Genomic DNA, 17,239 nt, shown 5'->3' on the forward strand with positions numbered 1-17,239 from the left:
TTTCTATGAAAGAAGGGGACCAATTGGCAATTTTTGTCATGGGAAGCATCAAAGATTTTTTTTTTTTTTTTAGCAAGGGAGTGACCAATTCAAACCGTTGGTTATTGGCATTTCTGGTTGCCCCCAAAAGGCAGCAGTAGGGCAGGCCGTAGGGCTGGAAGAAGACCAGCAGCTGCAACAGCTGCCAGAGAACAACCAAGAGACAGATGCATTCGTTGGTTCAACAACTAAGATGGTGTTGGGGGGGGGGGGGTGATCTTTGAGAAAGCTGTTTCCCAAGAGTGACAAGGTGGACACCAAACCCCTAAAGGATGGAAAAGCACCAATTGCTTCGTTTCTTTTGTTGAACGTGTCGGAGAAGAAATGGACCCGACGCAGGATTCGATCTCAGGACCCCGGGATCACGCACAGGCAGATGCTCAACCCTGAGCCCCCGCCTCGCCCCGGGCGTCCCCGTTCTAGGAACTTCCGGCTCGCTCCCGCCCTGATGCCTACGACAGCGCCCGGCCTTCGGTCCTCGTCCTCAGCGGGCGGGTCAGAGCCGGAAAGGTGACTGGGACTCTCCGCTCCTGCTTCTCAGGATTTCCACGCCCAGGCAGCCCCGGAACCTGCAGAAGGCGGAACCCTGGGACGGGTGGCAGCGCGCCTCCCGCGGAACCAAAAGGCGGCGCTCTCGGAGCCGCCCGGCCCCTGTGGGGTGGGGAGCGGAAGCGCGGCGGCCGCCGCTTCCTGTTGCGGGCGGGCGCCGGGGGCCGGCCGTGGCCGAGGCGATGTTACCCTTCACCGTGAACTTCAAGGTGTCGGCGCGCACCCTCACCGGGGCCCTCAACGCTCACAACAAGGCGGCGGTGGACTGGTGAGGGCGCCGGGCTCGGCCAGGAGCGGGTCGGGGAAGGGGAACCGGCGGTCTCGCCCCCTCGGGACCTTGGCCTCGCCGAGCCTGGGTGCTGCGCTCTCGCTCCAGGGTTTCTTTCAGCGCTGGGTTTGTTGTTACCGTGACAGGGGTCAGAGCGCGCCTGTGCGAACCCTCCCCGTGCACAGCTGCCAGAGGACAGCTGCTGACGCGCTTCTGTGCGCCCTTTCCCCGACCTCCGTCCCCGTCCCGGCCGCCTGTCTTCACCTCGGCTCCAGGCTCCAGGCTCCGGGCTCCGGGCTGCAACCTCTAGGCTCCGGGCTCTAGGCTCCAGGCTCCAGGTTCCAGGTTCCAGGCTGCAGCCTCCAGGCTGTGGGCTCCCGGCTCTAGGCTCCAGGCTGCAGGCTCCGGGCTCCAGGCTGCAGCCTCTAGGCTCCGGGCTCTAGGCTCCAGGTTCCAGGTTCCAGGCTGCAGCCTCCAGGCTGTGGGCTTCCGGCTCCAGGCTCCCGGCTCCAGGCTGCAGGCTCTGGGCTCTGGGCTCCAGGCTGCAGCCTCTAGGCTCTGGGCTCTAGGCTCCAGGCTCTGGCCTCCGGGCTCCAGGCTGCAGCCTCTAGGCTCCGGGCTCTAGGCTCCAGGCTCCAGGTTCCAGGCTGCAGCCTCCAGGCTGTAGGCTCCCAGCTCCAGGCTCCCGGCTGTAGGCTCTAGGCTCCAGGCTGCAGGCTCCGGGCTCTAGGCTCTAGGCTGCAGGCTCCGGGCTCTAGGCTCTGGGCTGCAGGCTACAGGCTCCGGGCTCTAGAGTCTAGGCTGCGGGCTCTAGGCTGCAGCCTCCTGGCTCCAGGCTGCAGGCTCCAGGCTCCAGGCTCCAGGCTGCAGGCTGCAGCTTCCAGGTTCCAGGCTCCAAGCTGCAGGCTCCAAGCTGCAGGCTCTAGGCTGCAGCCTCCAGGCTCCAGGCTGCGGCTTCCAGGCTCCAGGCTCCAGGCTGCAGGCTCCAGACTGCAGGTTCCAGGTTCCAGGCTCCAGGCTCTAGGCTGCAGGCTCCAGGCTTGCGTCTCGCTCCTGCCCACTGGCTATCCACTCTGTCTTTTCCTCCTCTCCCTCTCGTATCCCTGTTTCTTACCTTTAGTCTTTGGACGGCTGGCCAGACTGTGCTAGGCACCTGTTCCTCACCTGTCCTCCCACCTTGACCGTTTTCACTGGAAACCCTGCGACTCGGAACTTTCATGCTTAGCTGTAAAGCTGGGGCCGCTTGCTGCGAATAGCTGGCAGGATGGACGAAACCTCTTGTCCTAGTGTTTTGTCTTTTGATCTGGTTGGAAGGACCAGAGTCTCGCAGAAACAATTTGGGCGCTTTGTGGGTGCTCAGGGTTCGAGGTTGAATAAGACAAGGGGGACATGCCCTTAAGGGCAAAGAGATGGAGAGTCCTAATGGCTGTGCATGTGTGTCTCTTAGAAGCAGTTCTCCTTTATATGCACATAATAAACGAATGTCAACTTTTTTTTTTTAGTTAGGTAGACATTTTATTTAAATGGGATAAGGTAAAACAAAAACAAAAAACCAAAACCCTGGCCTTTATGCTTAAATAATCATTGTATTAGTGGTAGTATGCATTAGTTAGATTTACGATTTATCTTAGCATGGCTCTTGGCAAGAGAGAAGTTACGTCTTTGTTTTGTACTTGACTTCTTAACATCACTGTTTTGTTAGGGGCTGGCAAGGTTTAATTGCTTACGGATGCCACTCGCTTGTGGTAGTGATCGATTCCAATACAGCCCAGACCCTTCAAGTCTTAGAAAAACACAAAGCTGACGTAGTCAAGGTAAGTCAAATCCAGTTTCCACCCTCTAACAGATGGCCTGTTCTGAAATTTCAGGTATCGCTAGATTCTCGTTAGGTCGTACGTGTAAATGTTGAGTAGCTTCTAGAGATGATGATTCATTTGGGGGTAGCCTCACATTTCCATATATATGTGATTTCACAGGCAACCCAGGTTGAGCTATGAAATACTGGCCCTTAGGTGATTTTTTTTTTTTTAATTTATTTACGAGAGAGAGACACACACACACACAGAGGGGCAGAGACACAGAGGGAGAAGCAGGCTCCATGCAGGGAGCCCAACATGGGACTCCATCCCTGGTCTCCAGGACCACACCCTGGGCCGAAGGCGGCGCTAAACCGCTGAGCCACCCGGGCTGCCCCCCTTAGGTGATTTTTAAAGCTGATGGATGGCACCAATTCTACTGTTTACCAGATCACTCATTCATTTGTTAGTTTTGAGCACTTAGTATGTGCTAAGGATATAGAGATGAAAGCCCTCAAGCAATTCATTGTCTTATGAGAAACAAAACACACAAATACGCTATGATAAGTGAACGCTGTGGGAAGGCAAAGGAGCTACCTAACACCTAGTTGTGTGTGGGGTGTTACAGAAGTCTTTCCAGTTTAGGGACCACTAAACAGTAGTTAGCCAAGTGAAGAATTGGGGGAAGGAGCACCAAAGGTAAAGAAGACAACCAGACACAAAGGTAAGTAGTTGTGTCTAAAGATGGCTAAAAGGTGGGATGTGCCTAAAGGGTGATTGAGAGGAGGCAGCCAGAGAAACTCCTCCGTCCTGAAAGTGTTAGAAGATTCTGAAGGAATTTGGATTTTTAAGCAGGCAATTGATGAGGTTGTATTTGTATTCGAGAAAAACCTACTCTGGCAGCTGTGGAGGATTTCTTGGAGAAAGGTAAGATGAGGCTGTGAGATCATTTAGGAGACTTTTGAAGAAATTTTGGCAGGGAATTGTAAGGACCTAAAATAAAGCTGAAGAAGGAAGGAGTCCTATTCAGGAGCTGCTGAAGAAGTAAACTTGATAGCCTTTTAGTAATCAGTTTAAGGACAGTCAGGGACTAGGATGATTCCAACTTCTGTTTGAATAACTGAATGATAGTGTTGCTATGACAAGGGGAGTAGGTGTGAAATCAGTGAGTCTTCAGTTTTCAACATGTAACGTCTGAGACGCCTGGTGTAATTAAATTACAGTGATCTGGTGCTCGCTTTGGCAGCACAGATACTAAGATTACAGTGATCTGAAATTTTAGAGAGGATTAGAGCTTGAGATTTGGGGGTTTGGGTTTGTCTGTTTTAGATAATATCTTTATTGAGATATTCATACCATAAAAACCACCTGTTTATAGTATACAAGTCCATGGTTTTAAATACATTCATAGAATTGTGTAGCCAGCACTGGAATTTCATCACTCTGAGAAGAACCCCTGTACCTGTTAGTAGCTGCTCCCCTAACCCACTATTCCCTTCACCCTTAGGCATCCAGTAAAATACTTGCTATCTCTGGAGATTCACCTGTTCTCGATATTTCATATAAACAAAATCACATAATACGTGGCCTTTTGTGCCTAGCTGCTTTTCCTCTTCTTTCACTCAAGGTTCATCCATGTTTTAGCAATGTCAGTACTGTTCTTTTTTATTGCTAAATAATATTCCACCCTACAAGTATACCACATTCATGTAGTGATCGACCACTTTTTAGACATTATGAATAATGCTGCTATGAATGTTTATGTACAAGTTTTCATGCAAACATGTTTTCATTTCTCTTGGGTATATACTGAGGAGTGGAATTGCTGAGTCATATGGTGACTGTTTAACTTTTTGAGAAACTTCCAGACTATGTCCAAAGAGGCTACACCATTTTACATTCCTGTTAGCCATATCTGAGGATTCCAGTTTCTCCACATCCTCACCAACGTTTGTTATTGTCTGTCATTTTGATGCCAGCCTTCCTACTGTGTGTAAAGTGGTTTTTATTGTGATTTTGGTTTGCATTTCCCTGGTGGCAAATGATGTTGGGCATCTTTTCATGTGTTAATTGGCCATTGTATATCTTCTTTGAGAAGTGTCTATTCAGTCCTGGCCCATTTTAAAATTGTCTTTTTATTATAGAGTTTTTAGAATTCTTTATGTATTCTTCATAGGCGTCCCTTACCATAAATATGGTTGGGTAAATATTTTCTCTCCTTTTTTTTTTTTTTTTTAATTTTTATTTATTTATGATAGGCACACAGTGAGAGAGAGAGAGGCAGAGACACAGGCAGAGGGAGAAGCAGGCTCCATGCACCGGGAGCCTGACGTGGGATTTGATCCTGGGTCTCCAGGATCGCGCCCTGGGCCAAAGGCAGGTGCTAAACCGCTGCGCCACCCAGGGATCCCATTTTCTCTCCTTTTATAAGTTGTCTTATACTTTCTTGATGATATCCAATAAAACATTAAAGTTTTTAATTTTGATATCCAATTTATCTAGTTTTTCTTCTGGTTTCTTTGTTGTTAAGATTTACACCTTTGTTTTCTTCTAAGAATTTTATAGTTTTAGCTTTTACATTTAGGTTCCTGATGCATTTTGAATTAATGTTATATATAATGTAAAGTAGGGAAAATTGCAGTTGATTTTTGTATATTGACCTATATCCTGTGATCTTGCAAAACTCATTAGACCTAGTAACTTTGGAGGGATTTTTTTTTTTTTTAAGATTTTATTTATGTATTCAGAGAGGAAAGAGAGAGAGGCAGAGACACAGGCAGAGTGGAGAAGCAGGCTCCATGCAGGGAGCCCGAGACTTGATCCTGGGTCTCCAGGATCATGCCCTGGGCTGAAGGCGGCGCTAAACCGCTGAGCTACCCAGGCTGCCCTTGGAGGGATTTTTTTACATAGGCAGTCATGTTATCTGCAGATAGTGACTGTTTCTTCATTGATAATCTTTATGTCTTCTGGTTTTTTTCTTGTCACATTGCATTGACTGGGACTGCTGCTGTAATGAGTAGGAGCAGTGGGACGATACTCTTGTCTTGTACTTGAGCCTGTGGAGAGGCATTCAGTCTTTCACCATTAAGTGGTGTTAGGTATAAGGTTTTATTTTGAAAAAATATATTCTCTCTCCTACCCATTTCCCTGATCTTTTTGGCATTTCTGGAGTTTTCATTTCTTTGTGTGGATCCAAGTTTAATTCTGGTATTATTATAGTCACTTTCCCTGAAGAATTTTCTTAAAGTTCTTGAGGTGTATATCTAATATAGATTAATTCTCTTGGTTTTTATTTGTCTAGGAAGGTATTCATCAGTTTTTTCTCATAATACTTTAAAGATATTCCACTATCTTCCAACTTGCATAATTTCTGAGAGAAATTATGTCTTTGTTTCTTTACATACAGTGTATGTTTTCTTGTCTAGTTGCCTACAGGATTTTCTCCTTATCCTTAGTTTTCAGCAGTTTGATTATGATGTTATCTAGGTGATTAAAAATATATATATACACATACACACACTGCTTTGGGTTTTAAATGGAATTCAAGCACTTATATACATACAATCAGTTCTTATCCATGGTAGTTTTATTCTGTAAAGTTGCTGCAAACATTAAAATTAGTAAAAACTAAACTGTTGATTGCTCATAGGGGAAATACAAGTTAGGCTCCTGTGAGCCTCTTGTCACAACGTTTTCATCAACTGATTGGTATATAGCCTTGATTTGTATGTGTTTTTGTTGATTCATTAACATTAACCAACAGCACTAAAACTCATGCCTGAACAGAGCTTATCTCATGTTTTTTCCATAAGGAACATCACAACTTCTTGTGCTTAGAACCATTAGACAGCATGTATTAGATATATTAGAACAGAATAAGGCTTATCGACACTGAATTTCAGAAAACTTTTTGTTTCCTTCTTTTTCGTGAATAGTGTAGGAATTGGTTAGCATACCTCCCTGCCTTAGCATTAGAAATTAATGTTGTTGTTGTTTTTTTTTAGAAATAAATGTTTTACGTATATATACACACACGTCTATATATATGTATATATTTGAAGATTCTATAGTGTTGAGTCCATTTATTAAACACATACTTGTTGAGCACTAGCTTTGGCACTACGTTAAGGTCTGGGAATAGAAATGTGAAGAAAGCCGGGACACCTGGGTGGCTCAGTGATTGAGTGTCTGCCTTTGCCTTCGGTCATGATCCTGGGATTCTGGGATTGAGTCCTGCATTGGGGTCCCTGCAGGAAGCCTGCTTCTCCCTCTGCCTATGTCTGCCTCTCTGTGTCTCCCATGAATAAATAGATTTTAAGAAAGAAAGAAAAAAAGAAACAAAAGAAAAGAGAGAAAAGAGAAAAGAAAAAGAAAAGAAAGAAAAGAAAAGAAAAGAAAGACAGAAAAGGTGAATAAGGCCTGTGTGATCCTGCCCAGTGGAACTTACAGTTCATGGGTTAGTGATAGGTCAAGATGGGGTAAATACAATTACAAATTGTTATTTGGTAAATGCTTTGAAGAAGACAAGCTGGATGCTGAGCTAGAATGGAGGAGAGGTTCTGTGTAGCCACAGAAGGCCATGGCCTAGGGTGAAATGAAGATCTTGTGTTTTATTCAGGACTCTGTCAGTATTTAATGCTCAGGATTAACCTGATTTGTGCTGGAATTCTTACAGTTTTTATTGTAAATATTCCGTCCTTATGTTGTTGCTAGAGGTATGAAGCCTTTTTTTTTTTTCCAGAAAAAATTAACATTTTTTTCCAGTTTTATGAAAAGGATAGCTAGAGTTATTTTATTTATTTATTTATTTATTTATTTATTTATTTATTTATTTATTTATTTATTTATTTTTTGCTTGCATTTGTTTTTTTCCCTATTTTTCCCTCTGCAAAGCTTCGGTAGTTCTAAGTTATCTCCTTTTAATTGGGAGAGTGGAGTACAGAAAACCATTCTGCTTAGCAATTTAGGATTTTAGATGTTTTGTCATGATAGTATTGCAACTTTTAAAAAGTATCACAAATAATAAAAGTCTGATTTTTGAGATAGAAACCAGTTTCCTGTTTATTCTTTCTAAATATTTTTGTAACGTAAGTATAGAATGTAGTTTGGGTTCTGTATGTTTTATGAAAATTGTGTTTAGTTTCATCCAGTGCAAGTATTTACTTGATTTGATTTCTTCTTGATACTAGGTTAAATGGGCCAGGGAAAATTATCACCATAACATTGGCTCACCATATTCCTTGCGCTTAGCTTCTGCTGATGTCAATGGAAAGATCATCGTTTGGGATGTAGCAGCGGGAGTAGCTCAGTGTGAGATCCAAGAGCACGCCAAACCTATTCAGGGTGAGGAAAGTCTGTGCTCTGCTAAGTGTTTATATTAATACACTTACTCTTAGAGTGTTTTTCCCCCTTTTAATATCATCACTTTCCAGTTAGGTCTTGTGTTTAGTATGTTTTATTGATCTGAATCTAGCTTTCTTTTCCTTATCAGTATATTTCTGTGCATATTTCCTCAAATCTCAGCTGATTTGTGCTTTAATAAATTCCATTAATTTTAGCATCAGCCTCAATCAAGCATGAGAAAAATTAAGCTGCTATAAAAATCTTTTAATCTAAGCTACAATAAAGTAAACTTGGCTGAACTGCTATTTTGAATTAGCCCTCAATGCTTACTTTCCATTAATAGAGATGATCCAAATTTTATTTTCATTTTCATATAGAACATTTGTTTATATTACTGACTTAAAACCAATGTATTATTCTTTAGACTCAAGGCTTTGATTGAGTGGCTGTCTTCACTGAGTGAGAGATATTTATTCTGTTTATTATTGTGTAAAAAACATGAAACTGCAAAGTACCGTTAAATAATACCATAAAAATGTTAGGAAAGCCTGACATTGATCATCGCCAGGATAGTCTTTGACACAAAGTTTTAAGTAATGATTAGTGAAAATTGTCTTGTATTTTCTTTGAAGTAATTTGAAAATGTTAATCTTGAGATTCTTATGTCCAGGCAGCTCATTTTAATCTAAAATTGCACTTTTCCTATGCAGTCTTGTCATATATACACACATACATGCAACATAGAAGGAGGGGAAGTTAGGACTTTAAGGATTATGAAAAAAAAAAAAAAAAAAACCACAACTAAATGTCAGGGACGTATTAACCAAGTGTTCTGAAGTGACTTCTGAATTTTGCCTTTATCTGATCCTTACAGATGTTCAATGGTTGTGGAATCAAGATGCTTCCCGAGATTTACTTCTTGCTATCCATCCACCAAATTATATTGTGCTCTGGAATGCAGATACTGGCACCAAACTGTGGAAGAAGAGCTATGCAGATAACATTCTTTCTTTCTCTTTTGACCCTTTTGATCCCTCACATTTAACTTGTGAGTAATAGTTTCTTGTGGAAAATGAGTTATTTATAATATAGTTAATGTTCCATATATAAGGTACACATAACCCACATCATACATCTATAATGTTAAAACAGCTGAGCCAAGTGGAGAAGTCCATATATCTGCAACATCTAATACAGATACTAAATCATAAGCCCATATCATTTGCAAGTCTTTTGATGGTTAGTAATTTAAATCAACAAACTATACCTTCACTGTGTTGAATTTGTAAATAGATTAGCTGGAGAGAGAGTTGCTGTGCTATTCTAATTCAGGCTTAATTAAATTTGTTTTTCTAGGAACATTTAAAGAACCTGAATCAAGGGTTTCATTTAGTATGTGGCCAAATTCAGTTCTTCCTTTTAAAAAATCATTTAAATTCATGTGTGTGTTTTGAGTGCCATAAACAAACGAATATGAGGAGCAGAATAAGCCCAAGGGAATTTTTTCTTGCAGAGGTTGTTTTTGCCAGTGTGCTTTTGATGTCTCACTGAGCTGCTTGTTCTAAAAATTCGATTTGTTTTTAGACACAATTTTGTGACTGAATGATTTGGGCAATATTCTTTATTCATCTAACAGGTATTTCTTGACTATTACTATATGCCAGGTATAAAGGGAATGAAGGGAAATGATGGATGTATTGGATAAAGTGGTCAGAGTAGGCTTCATTTTGATTTGATCAAAAACTGAAAAGAGGTAGGGGAATTAGCTGTGGGAAAGAATGTTTCCCCTGAATTTGAATGACTCAGAATTCTAACTTTTATCTACCAGCATTTGTTATTACTAGTATATATCTTTGTGCTGAACATGGAAGAGAAGGGTGTACAAGCAGAAACTAAAATGGGAAACACGGCTGTGCAGCTACAATAGCATGTGGTTAGGCTTTGTATGTATATACATGTATATGGTCTGTGTATATGAACATGTCCGTACGTGCACTCCCTAGTTTGCTATGAAACACAGTGCTGTGGGAACACAGAGGAGGGCCGCTTTAGCTGATCCAGTGATGGAGGGAGGGCCTCACAAAAGAAGAGGAATGAATGAGACCTTGGAAGGTGACTTCTGTCATCTGAAAATCTGAAAAGGAGACAAGGCCTCAGGCTAACTTACTGCATCTCTGTAATTTAGTTGATGAAAGCGCAATATATTTTAAAGCGTCCATTTACCTAACATCTTTGATTTACTCATATTGAATGTGCTAGGGCTGTCATAACTCATGAATACTTCTTTGCTCCCTGTGTTTAAAGCAGCCTCACTAACTGCAGGGAGCCAGGATAGATGAGATTTCTTTGCTTAGATACCCTTATATTATCCCCAGTTTTGAGGAAGATTATTTTTCAGTCATAAAAGGGCGTAATTTGTATTACTAAATGTGGTGCTGCCTTCTTGAATACTTCTGTTTCCTGTACACTTAGTAAGCCAGTGTTGGCACTCTATTTTTACTCTAGTTATAAAGAGAAAAAGAACACTCTTATACTTCCTAAGGTTCAAGCTGATGCTCTAAAAGAAAAATATATATATATTTAGGCTGAGTAACTCATGATCATCATAAAAAAATTAGTATCACATCAAATATTTGAACTTGAAGTGTGATATGCGAAGCCTCTTATATATAAGCCTCTTATATATATTTTTTTTCCTTCTTTGAATTTTATATTCTGAAAAGTCTTTGGGATTTTGAAGTTACGGGGTATAATGAGGAAATGTTTTTAATGAAAGTCTGTGCACTGAATTTATTTGGAAGAACAAACATTTGTTCTTTCTACCAGTAACCTTCTGATATCTTTTTAATATAAAACATTAATTTAGAATGCTGAGCTTGGAGGCCTCTGGTGAATCGTAATGGACCACCTGTTTCACTTCAACTTGGAGAACATTCCAGTTATGTTATGACTACGTTACACTGCCAGTTCTATATTATTAAAATTATCATTACCTTGCTTTCAAAATTGTATTGGAATAAAACTCTGTGCTAAACTTGATTAAACTTTAATCAGAGTTTTGCTTCTCTTAATATAGTACTCACCAGCGAGGGTATTGTGTTCATCTCAGACTTTTCTCCATCCAAGCCTCCCTCGGGCCCTGGGAAAAAAGTTTATATATCTAGCCCACACTCCAGCCCAGCTCATAACAAGCTGGCTGCAGCCACGGGAGCCAAGAAAGCTCTCAATAAAGTAAAAATCTTAATCACTCAGGAGAAACCTAGGTAAGTTATAAGTGTAAAACTAACCACGGTTCATCCATTTATTTATCATCCATTCATGAAATGTCATTTTTGAAGATGTATTGATACTGATTTTCTTCTTTGCCTTACCCTTTCTCATTTCTAGTTTTGAATTTGTGTAAAGGAGAAGAATGTTTTGTCTCTTATCCCAAAGAGGAGATTCCACTTTTGACGTGGTTCCTTTGTTGCCACTCATTGTGCTAACCTCTCCCCCACTGATTTTTGCAGACTTCTGAGTTTTCTCTCAGAAAATATAAGATGATTCCACAGTTGGCAGTTGAATACATTCAAAAATTGGGGACAAAAGCTGGATTTTCATTTTTAAATACATTTTCCTGACTTAAGAAGTGCTGTGCAGTCTCCTTAGCTAATAAAATATGGGTGTTTTTCTTTTGCATGTAAACATGTTTCTCATACTGGTTAAAGGCCAGGATTCTAGGGGAAATTACAGTTATGTGACTCAGAAAATTGTTTAATCATGCTCAAATTTCACTCTCCCAATCTCTAAAACAGTGTTTTACAGGATTTTATATGGTTGTTACAAGAATTAATAGATACGGTAGTTTAAGTACTTAATGTGGTTGATGACTTAGTAAACATTTATTTGGTAAATGCTACCTATTGTATATTTCAGAAATCGCAATTAAATAGAATTTTAAGTAACTAATTTTATGCATTAGAAATAGATTTCAGTATTTTTTTTTCTGGAGAGCTATGATTATTCTTCTATTTTATTGCTTTGGCAGTTTTTTGGCATTCATTTTAAAAAGGCTCTTAATATGCTGAAATTATTCTGTCTAGGTTTTGTGGGTAGTTACCTGAAAAATACATGGTAAAATACAGATTGCTCCACAAATATATTCTGAATTTATATATAAATAATCATATTTATGTATTAAACCATTGACAGGTTAAGTTCACTAATTTATCCCCCACCCTGTGCCCAAATAATTTAAGATTGCTCCTTATGTATCTTGAGAATTTTCTATTTATTTTTCATTGATTCTGTTACAAATTTTTTAAAATCTAAATTGTTTTATATTATGATTTATATATGTTACATCTTCTCATAGGAGTCATACATTCATTTTAAGTTTGGGGGAAACGAGTTATTTAATCCCTTCAAATAGCACTGCTCCAGGTGCCTTTACATGTGTTATCCTACTACAGTTCTGGGCAGTAATACTGTGCCTATCTTGTAAGTGAGGAAATTGAGCTCTAAATAATCCTCAAGCTTCCCCAACTAGGAAATGGCAGAGCCAAGATTTTAATGTAATCCATGCCCCCTTTTTTAGTCCTCTAATCTAACTTTTATTTTCAGTAAAAGAGGGTGTTTTTATTAAAGCATGAGGATAGGACCCATGGGCAGAAAGAGGTGCCTAACTTTTTTTTAATCATTAGGTAAAAAGAAAGTAGCACATAGTTATATATTTATCCCTATTGAAATATGTTTAATATAAAAGGTTATGATTGAATATAAGTGAGTCACAAATTGCTAAAATGATTCTTGAGATTCTTGAACAATCTACAATCTTTGTAGAGTTTTATTAATTGTATTTACATAGAAGAAAATGCTGTGATAAGTGAATAAAATACCCTACTTTGTTTCAAAAAAGATTTAAGACAGCTTAAAAGTGAATGAAGGCAGAGGGGAGGAAGTGACTTATCCAAGGCTATACAGAAGTTCCATTGACTCCTTATCCAAGGGCCCTAATTGCCCACATTTTTACTAAGTCTTGATTTCAGCAGTCTGCTTGGTACTTCTAATTGCAAAATAAAAATAAAACTATAAAATAAAAGCACTAAAAATATAACTATATAACTAAAAATAAAAAATAAAGGCACTATCTTGTGAATGCTGGTGTAGTTCTGTCACTTACTACGTTATAGACTTACTATTTAAATTTTTCAAAAATGTAGAAAAGTATCTCTATCCAACATATGCAATACTGTTGACATAATTTGGGTTTTGGCACATAGTAGGGATCTGAGTTTTAGATGCTATTGGTCTGTTCAGGAAACAATTGTACCTTCTCATCGACCATTATGTGGAAAGGACAGAATTCAGTCCTTTATTAGCTTTTTCTGTTATGAATACAGCCTAATTCATTTCTTGATGCCTAAAATATCTTTACTTTTTTCAGCGCTGAATTTATAACGCTCAATGATTGCCTTCAGTTGGCATATCTGCCTTCCAAAAGAAATCACATGTTGTTACTCTATCCTCGGGAGATTTTAATCCTTGACCTTGAGGTGAATCAAACTGTGGGAGTGATTGCAATAGAACGAACAGGAGTTCCATTTCTGCAGGTATCTGTGATTTATAAGTTAAATATCACCCCAGGTTGATTGTGAATGTTATATAGAGAAAAAAACATTATCTTCTAAAAGTCCTTAGTTCTGCTTTTCTCTTTTCATTTAAAAATTAACAATGTTACTGTATATTTCTATTTTTCTGCACTTTTGATTAGTTTGATTTACCCTAGAAATTCTTCTGACTGATCTGGAAATATTTATTGAACTATTTAAGTTACCTAGATAAAGACAAATTTTTTTATGATTACAAATGGACAGTTTTTGTTTGTATTTTAGAGATTTGAGAGAGTGTGCCAGTGCATGTGCCAGCAAGCAGGTGGTGGGAGGATGGTAGGGGGGTGCAGAGTGTTTGCTTAGAATCCTGAAGCAAACTCCCTGCTAAGCGCAGAGCCTCATATTAGAGCTGGATCCCAGGACCCTGAGATCATGACCTGAGCAGAAACCAAGAGTCGGCCGCTCAACCAACTGAGCCACCCAGGGGCCCCATAAATGGGAGTTTTTGAATATTCATTTAGTTTTAAAGCTTGCGGACTATGTGTGTGTTTTTGTTTTTGTTTTTTGCCCATATTCTCTAAATACGAGTTTATGAGCTTCCCAGCATATGCTTTTTAATCTTTTGTGTTTTTTAAGATGAATATATTATCTGTTTAAAGGTAATACCCTGCTTTCAGCGTGATGGTTTATTTTGCCTACATGAAAATGGTTGTATAACCTTACGTGTTCGAAGATCTTATAATAGTATTTTTACTACTTCAAATGAGGAACCAGGTGAGTTTATATCTCAGAACAATGTTAATATAATTTTCTTCAGAATTTCATAAACTTTTATGTGGCAAATACCAGCCAAAGCATAGAGTTAATGGTAATCCTGGCCTTGAGAAAGTAGAATATAGTTGTAATATGGGGCATAAAAAAAGCAAAAGCCCAAGGTTAATTTCTTGGTGTTTTAATAGTGCACCTCCTATATGCAGCAAAGAATGTAATATTTTGTAATTCCTTAATTGTATCCATGGGCCAAGTAGATATCTTTGTGAATTTTTCCTCAGCACAAGTAGAACCTTGTAAAATACCTGTATTATTATTCCCCTGACTTCTCTGCTTTAGGAACTTCCATTGTAAAATGACATAGGTTAATAAGTCTTCAGGGTATTCAGTTGTCTGTTTCAGTCTTATCCTGGAGAATAAAAGCTCTGTTTTGTAAAATGATGTACTACATAAAAGCGAAAGTGACTTTCACATCTTTTGTAGAGTACCATTATTTTCAGGCTTATTATAGAGCACTATAAATTACGATGACCTATAGCGTACTGTACATTATTCAGTCATATCACTATTGGTCCTTTTTCAAAGTTATTTTCATTTTTTTAAAAATATTAAAAAACAAGCTGTATTGATTGTAGTTTTTATTTTGGAGCCTAAACTTTGTATAGACAGCCATTAAATTAGTTATATTCTGAAGAAATTAGTAATAATTATAGAAGGAGAAGGCATTTTGGACAAACTTCGCACTAGTGAAGGAATGATGTTCTTTTTAATTGAGGTTTTATTTAAATTAAAGCAAGTAGTAGTGATTTTGCTGTGTTGCTTTCTAATATTTAAAAGAAAACAATGCTATGTTAAGATCCAGATCCTGTGCAGGAGCTTACCTATGATTTGCGAAGCCAGTGTGATGCAATCAGGGTGACAAAAACTGTCCGTCCCTTCAGTATGGTGTGTTGTCCTGTCAATGAAAATGCAGCTGCCCTCATTGTGAGTGATGGCAGAGTCATGATATGGGAACTGAAGTCTGCCATTTGTAATCGAAATTCACGGAACAAGTAAGTGAATCAATAGGATTGTTTTCTGGGTTGCTTTGATTCCTCTTTTTAAAAAATTGCCAGAATCATATGAAAATAGCAGGGACTTTAAAAAAAAATTTAAGTGAGAATTCAAACTTTAGATTATTAGGAAATTATGTAAACCTGCTAGCATAGTATCTATGGGTAAGATTAATAAATAATGTAAAAATGGATAGAATGCCAAGATCTGAAGTTAGTAATTTGGGTTACTAAAATGTGACATAGGTTTTAAATATGTAAAATTATGTAATTATTATGTCTTTGCAGTAGTTCTGGTGTATCACCTTTATATTCACCAGTGTCTTTCTGTGGAATTCCTGTAGGAGTGCTACAGAATAAACTCCCAGACCTCTCCTTAGATAACATGATTGGTAAGCTATTTTTTTCTTCTAACATTTGTTAGGTATTCTTCTTGAAGGGCAAAATTAATAGAAGTAACTGATTTGCAGTTATTATAAAGTCAAAGTTAATACTTGAGAAAACTAAAATATGGGAACATCTTTTCTCAATAAATCAGAGGGTATGAAATATTTAAGCATAAAAGCATAGATTGGCATTAAAGCTATTGGAGTTAGAAAATGTTCATTCATGAGAGACTGATTTAAATGAAGGTGGTGACACTAGGTCTAGCCTACAATGAGCTGTACCCTGCCCCCTCAGGGCCGCCCATGCAGACTGGTCCCTAGGCTAGGAACTGAATACAAACTTCCTCTCTCTCCCTTTCTGCTACTCTAATTTAAAATTCAGCTCAAGTATTGCTTTCTTTAGTGTCCCAAGCCTGACTTAAGTGTTCTTCATTTGCAGTTCCTAATAGTTATCAGTTGATTGAGATTGAGATTTTGTCTGTCTCCTCCAGTAAATTATAAACTCCATGTGGGACATTTGATTCCACTTTGTATCCCTAGGCTCTCAGCAAAGAGCCTTGTACTTTGAAGATGTGCAATAAACATTTATTGAAGGAATAAAGAAACTGAACAGTATTAGAAAAAGTTATTTTAACATTTTGACATACATTTTAAAACTTTCATTTTGGTGATTCTTTCAACAAATATTTATGGATAAAATATTGCTTCAGAGTTATTGAATAATTATAGGGTCAGCATATATTAAAGGAAGAATGGGGATTTGTGACTTAAAATATTGTACAGCTAGGGCACCTGGGTGGCTCAGTGGTTAAGCATCTGCCTTTGGCTTAGGTCGTGATCCTGGGGTCCTGGGATTGAGTCCCACATCAGGCTCCCCAGGGGGAGCCTGCTTCTTCTTCTGCCTATGTCTCTGCCTCTCTCTGTGTCTCTCATGAATAAATAAATAAAATCTTGGAAAAAAATATTTTACAACTGTAAATATGCCAAGCAATTTTGATGTCTTAATTCTTTTAAAATTATGGCTATGGCTTATAAAGGATTTTCTTTGTCATTATTTGTTCTTTCGTAATGTAATTGAAAATACTATTTAGTAAGTTTTTTATTTAAATGCTAAATAGATAATTCTAGGAAAAGCATTACCTTATTAATCTTACTCAGAAGTGACATTTATTGGGTGCTTAGTACAATTAAAATGATTACTTTAATAACTCTACAAGGTAGGTAATACTATTTCTATTTTATAAAAGTGGGAACTGAAATCCAGAGAGATTTTAAAAATTTGCCTCATACCACACAGCCAATAAATGGAAGAGCTAAAATGGGTTCCCAGTCACCCCAAGGGTGAACCTCCTTGGCCATGGTCTTTTGTCCTGGCTGCTCCACTGTGATCTTAGGCAAGATCTGACCTTTTCAGGCCTTGGTTTCCTCATGATTTCTTGCCAGT

At 39.0% G+C, this 17,239-nt stretch overlaps 1 protein-coding gene across 2 annotated transcripts in view; it reads left to right on the plus strand.

Moving 5' to 3' along the window:
- Positions 1-702: 702 nt before the first annotated feature.
- WDR11 (WD repeat domain 11) overlaps positions 703-17,239 on the plus strand; it is a 59,237-nt gene continuing 42,700 nt past the window's right edge. For both annotated transcript variants that reach the window (XR_007406727.1, XM_025467439.3), the window contains exons 1-9: positions 703-856; positions 2,559-2,670; positions 7,842-7,995; positions 8,870-9,043; positions 11,072-11,258; positions 13,421-13,586; positions 14,246-14,360; positions 15,214-15,409; positions 15,698-15,801. Coding sequence is in view for 1 of the 2 variants with exons in the window: in XM_025467439.3 (XP_025323224.1) it covers positions 771-856; positions 2,559-2,670; positions 7,842-7,995; positions 8,870-9,043; positions 11,072-11,258; positions 13,421-13,586; positions 14,246-14,360; positions 15,214-15,409; positions 15,698-15,801 (1,294 nt within the window). In the remaining variant the exon portion in view is untranslated. The remainder of the gene's footprint in view (positions 857-2,558; positions 2,671-7,841; positions 7,996-8,869; positions 9,044-11,071; positions 11,259-13,420; positions 13,587-14,245; positions 14,361-15,213; positions 15,410-15,697; positions 15,802-17,239) is intronic.

Source organism: Canis lupus, chromosome 28 (genome assembly GCF_003254725.2).
Source record: "Canis lupus dingo isolate Sandy chromosome 28, ASM325472v2, whole genome shotgun sequence".
Taxonomy (NCBI): Eukaryota; Metazoa; Chordata; class Mammalia; order Carnivora; family Canidae; genus Canis; species Canis lupus.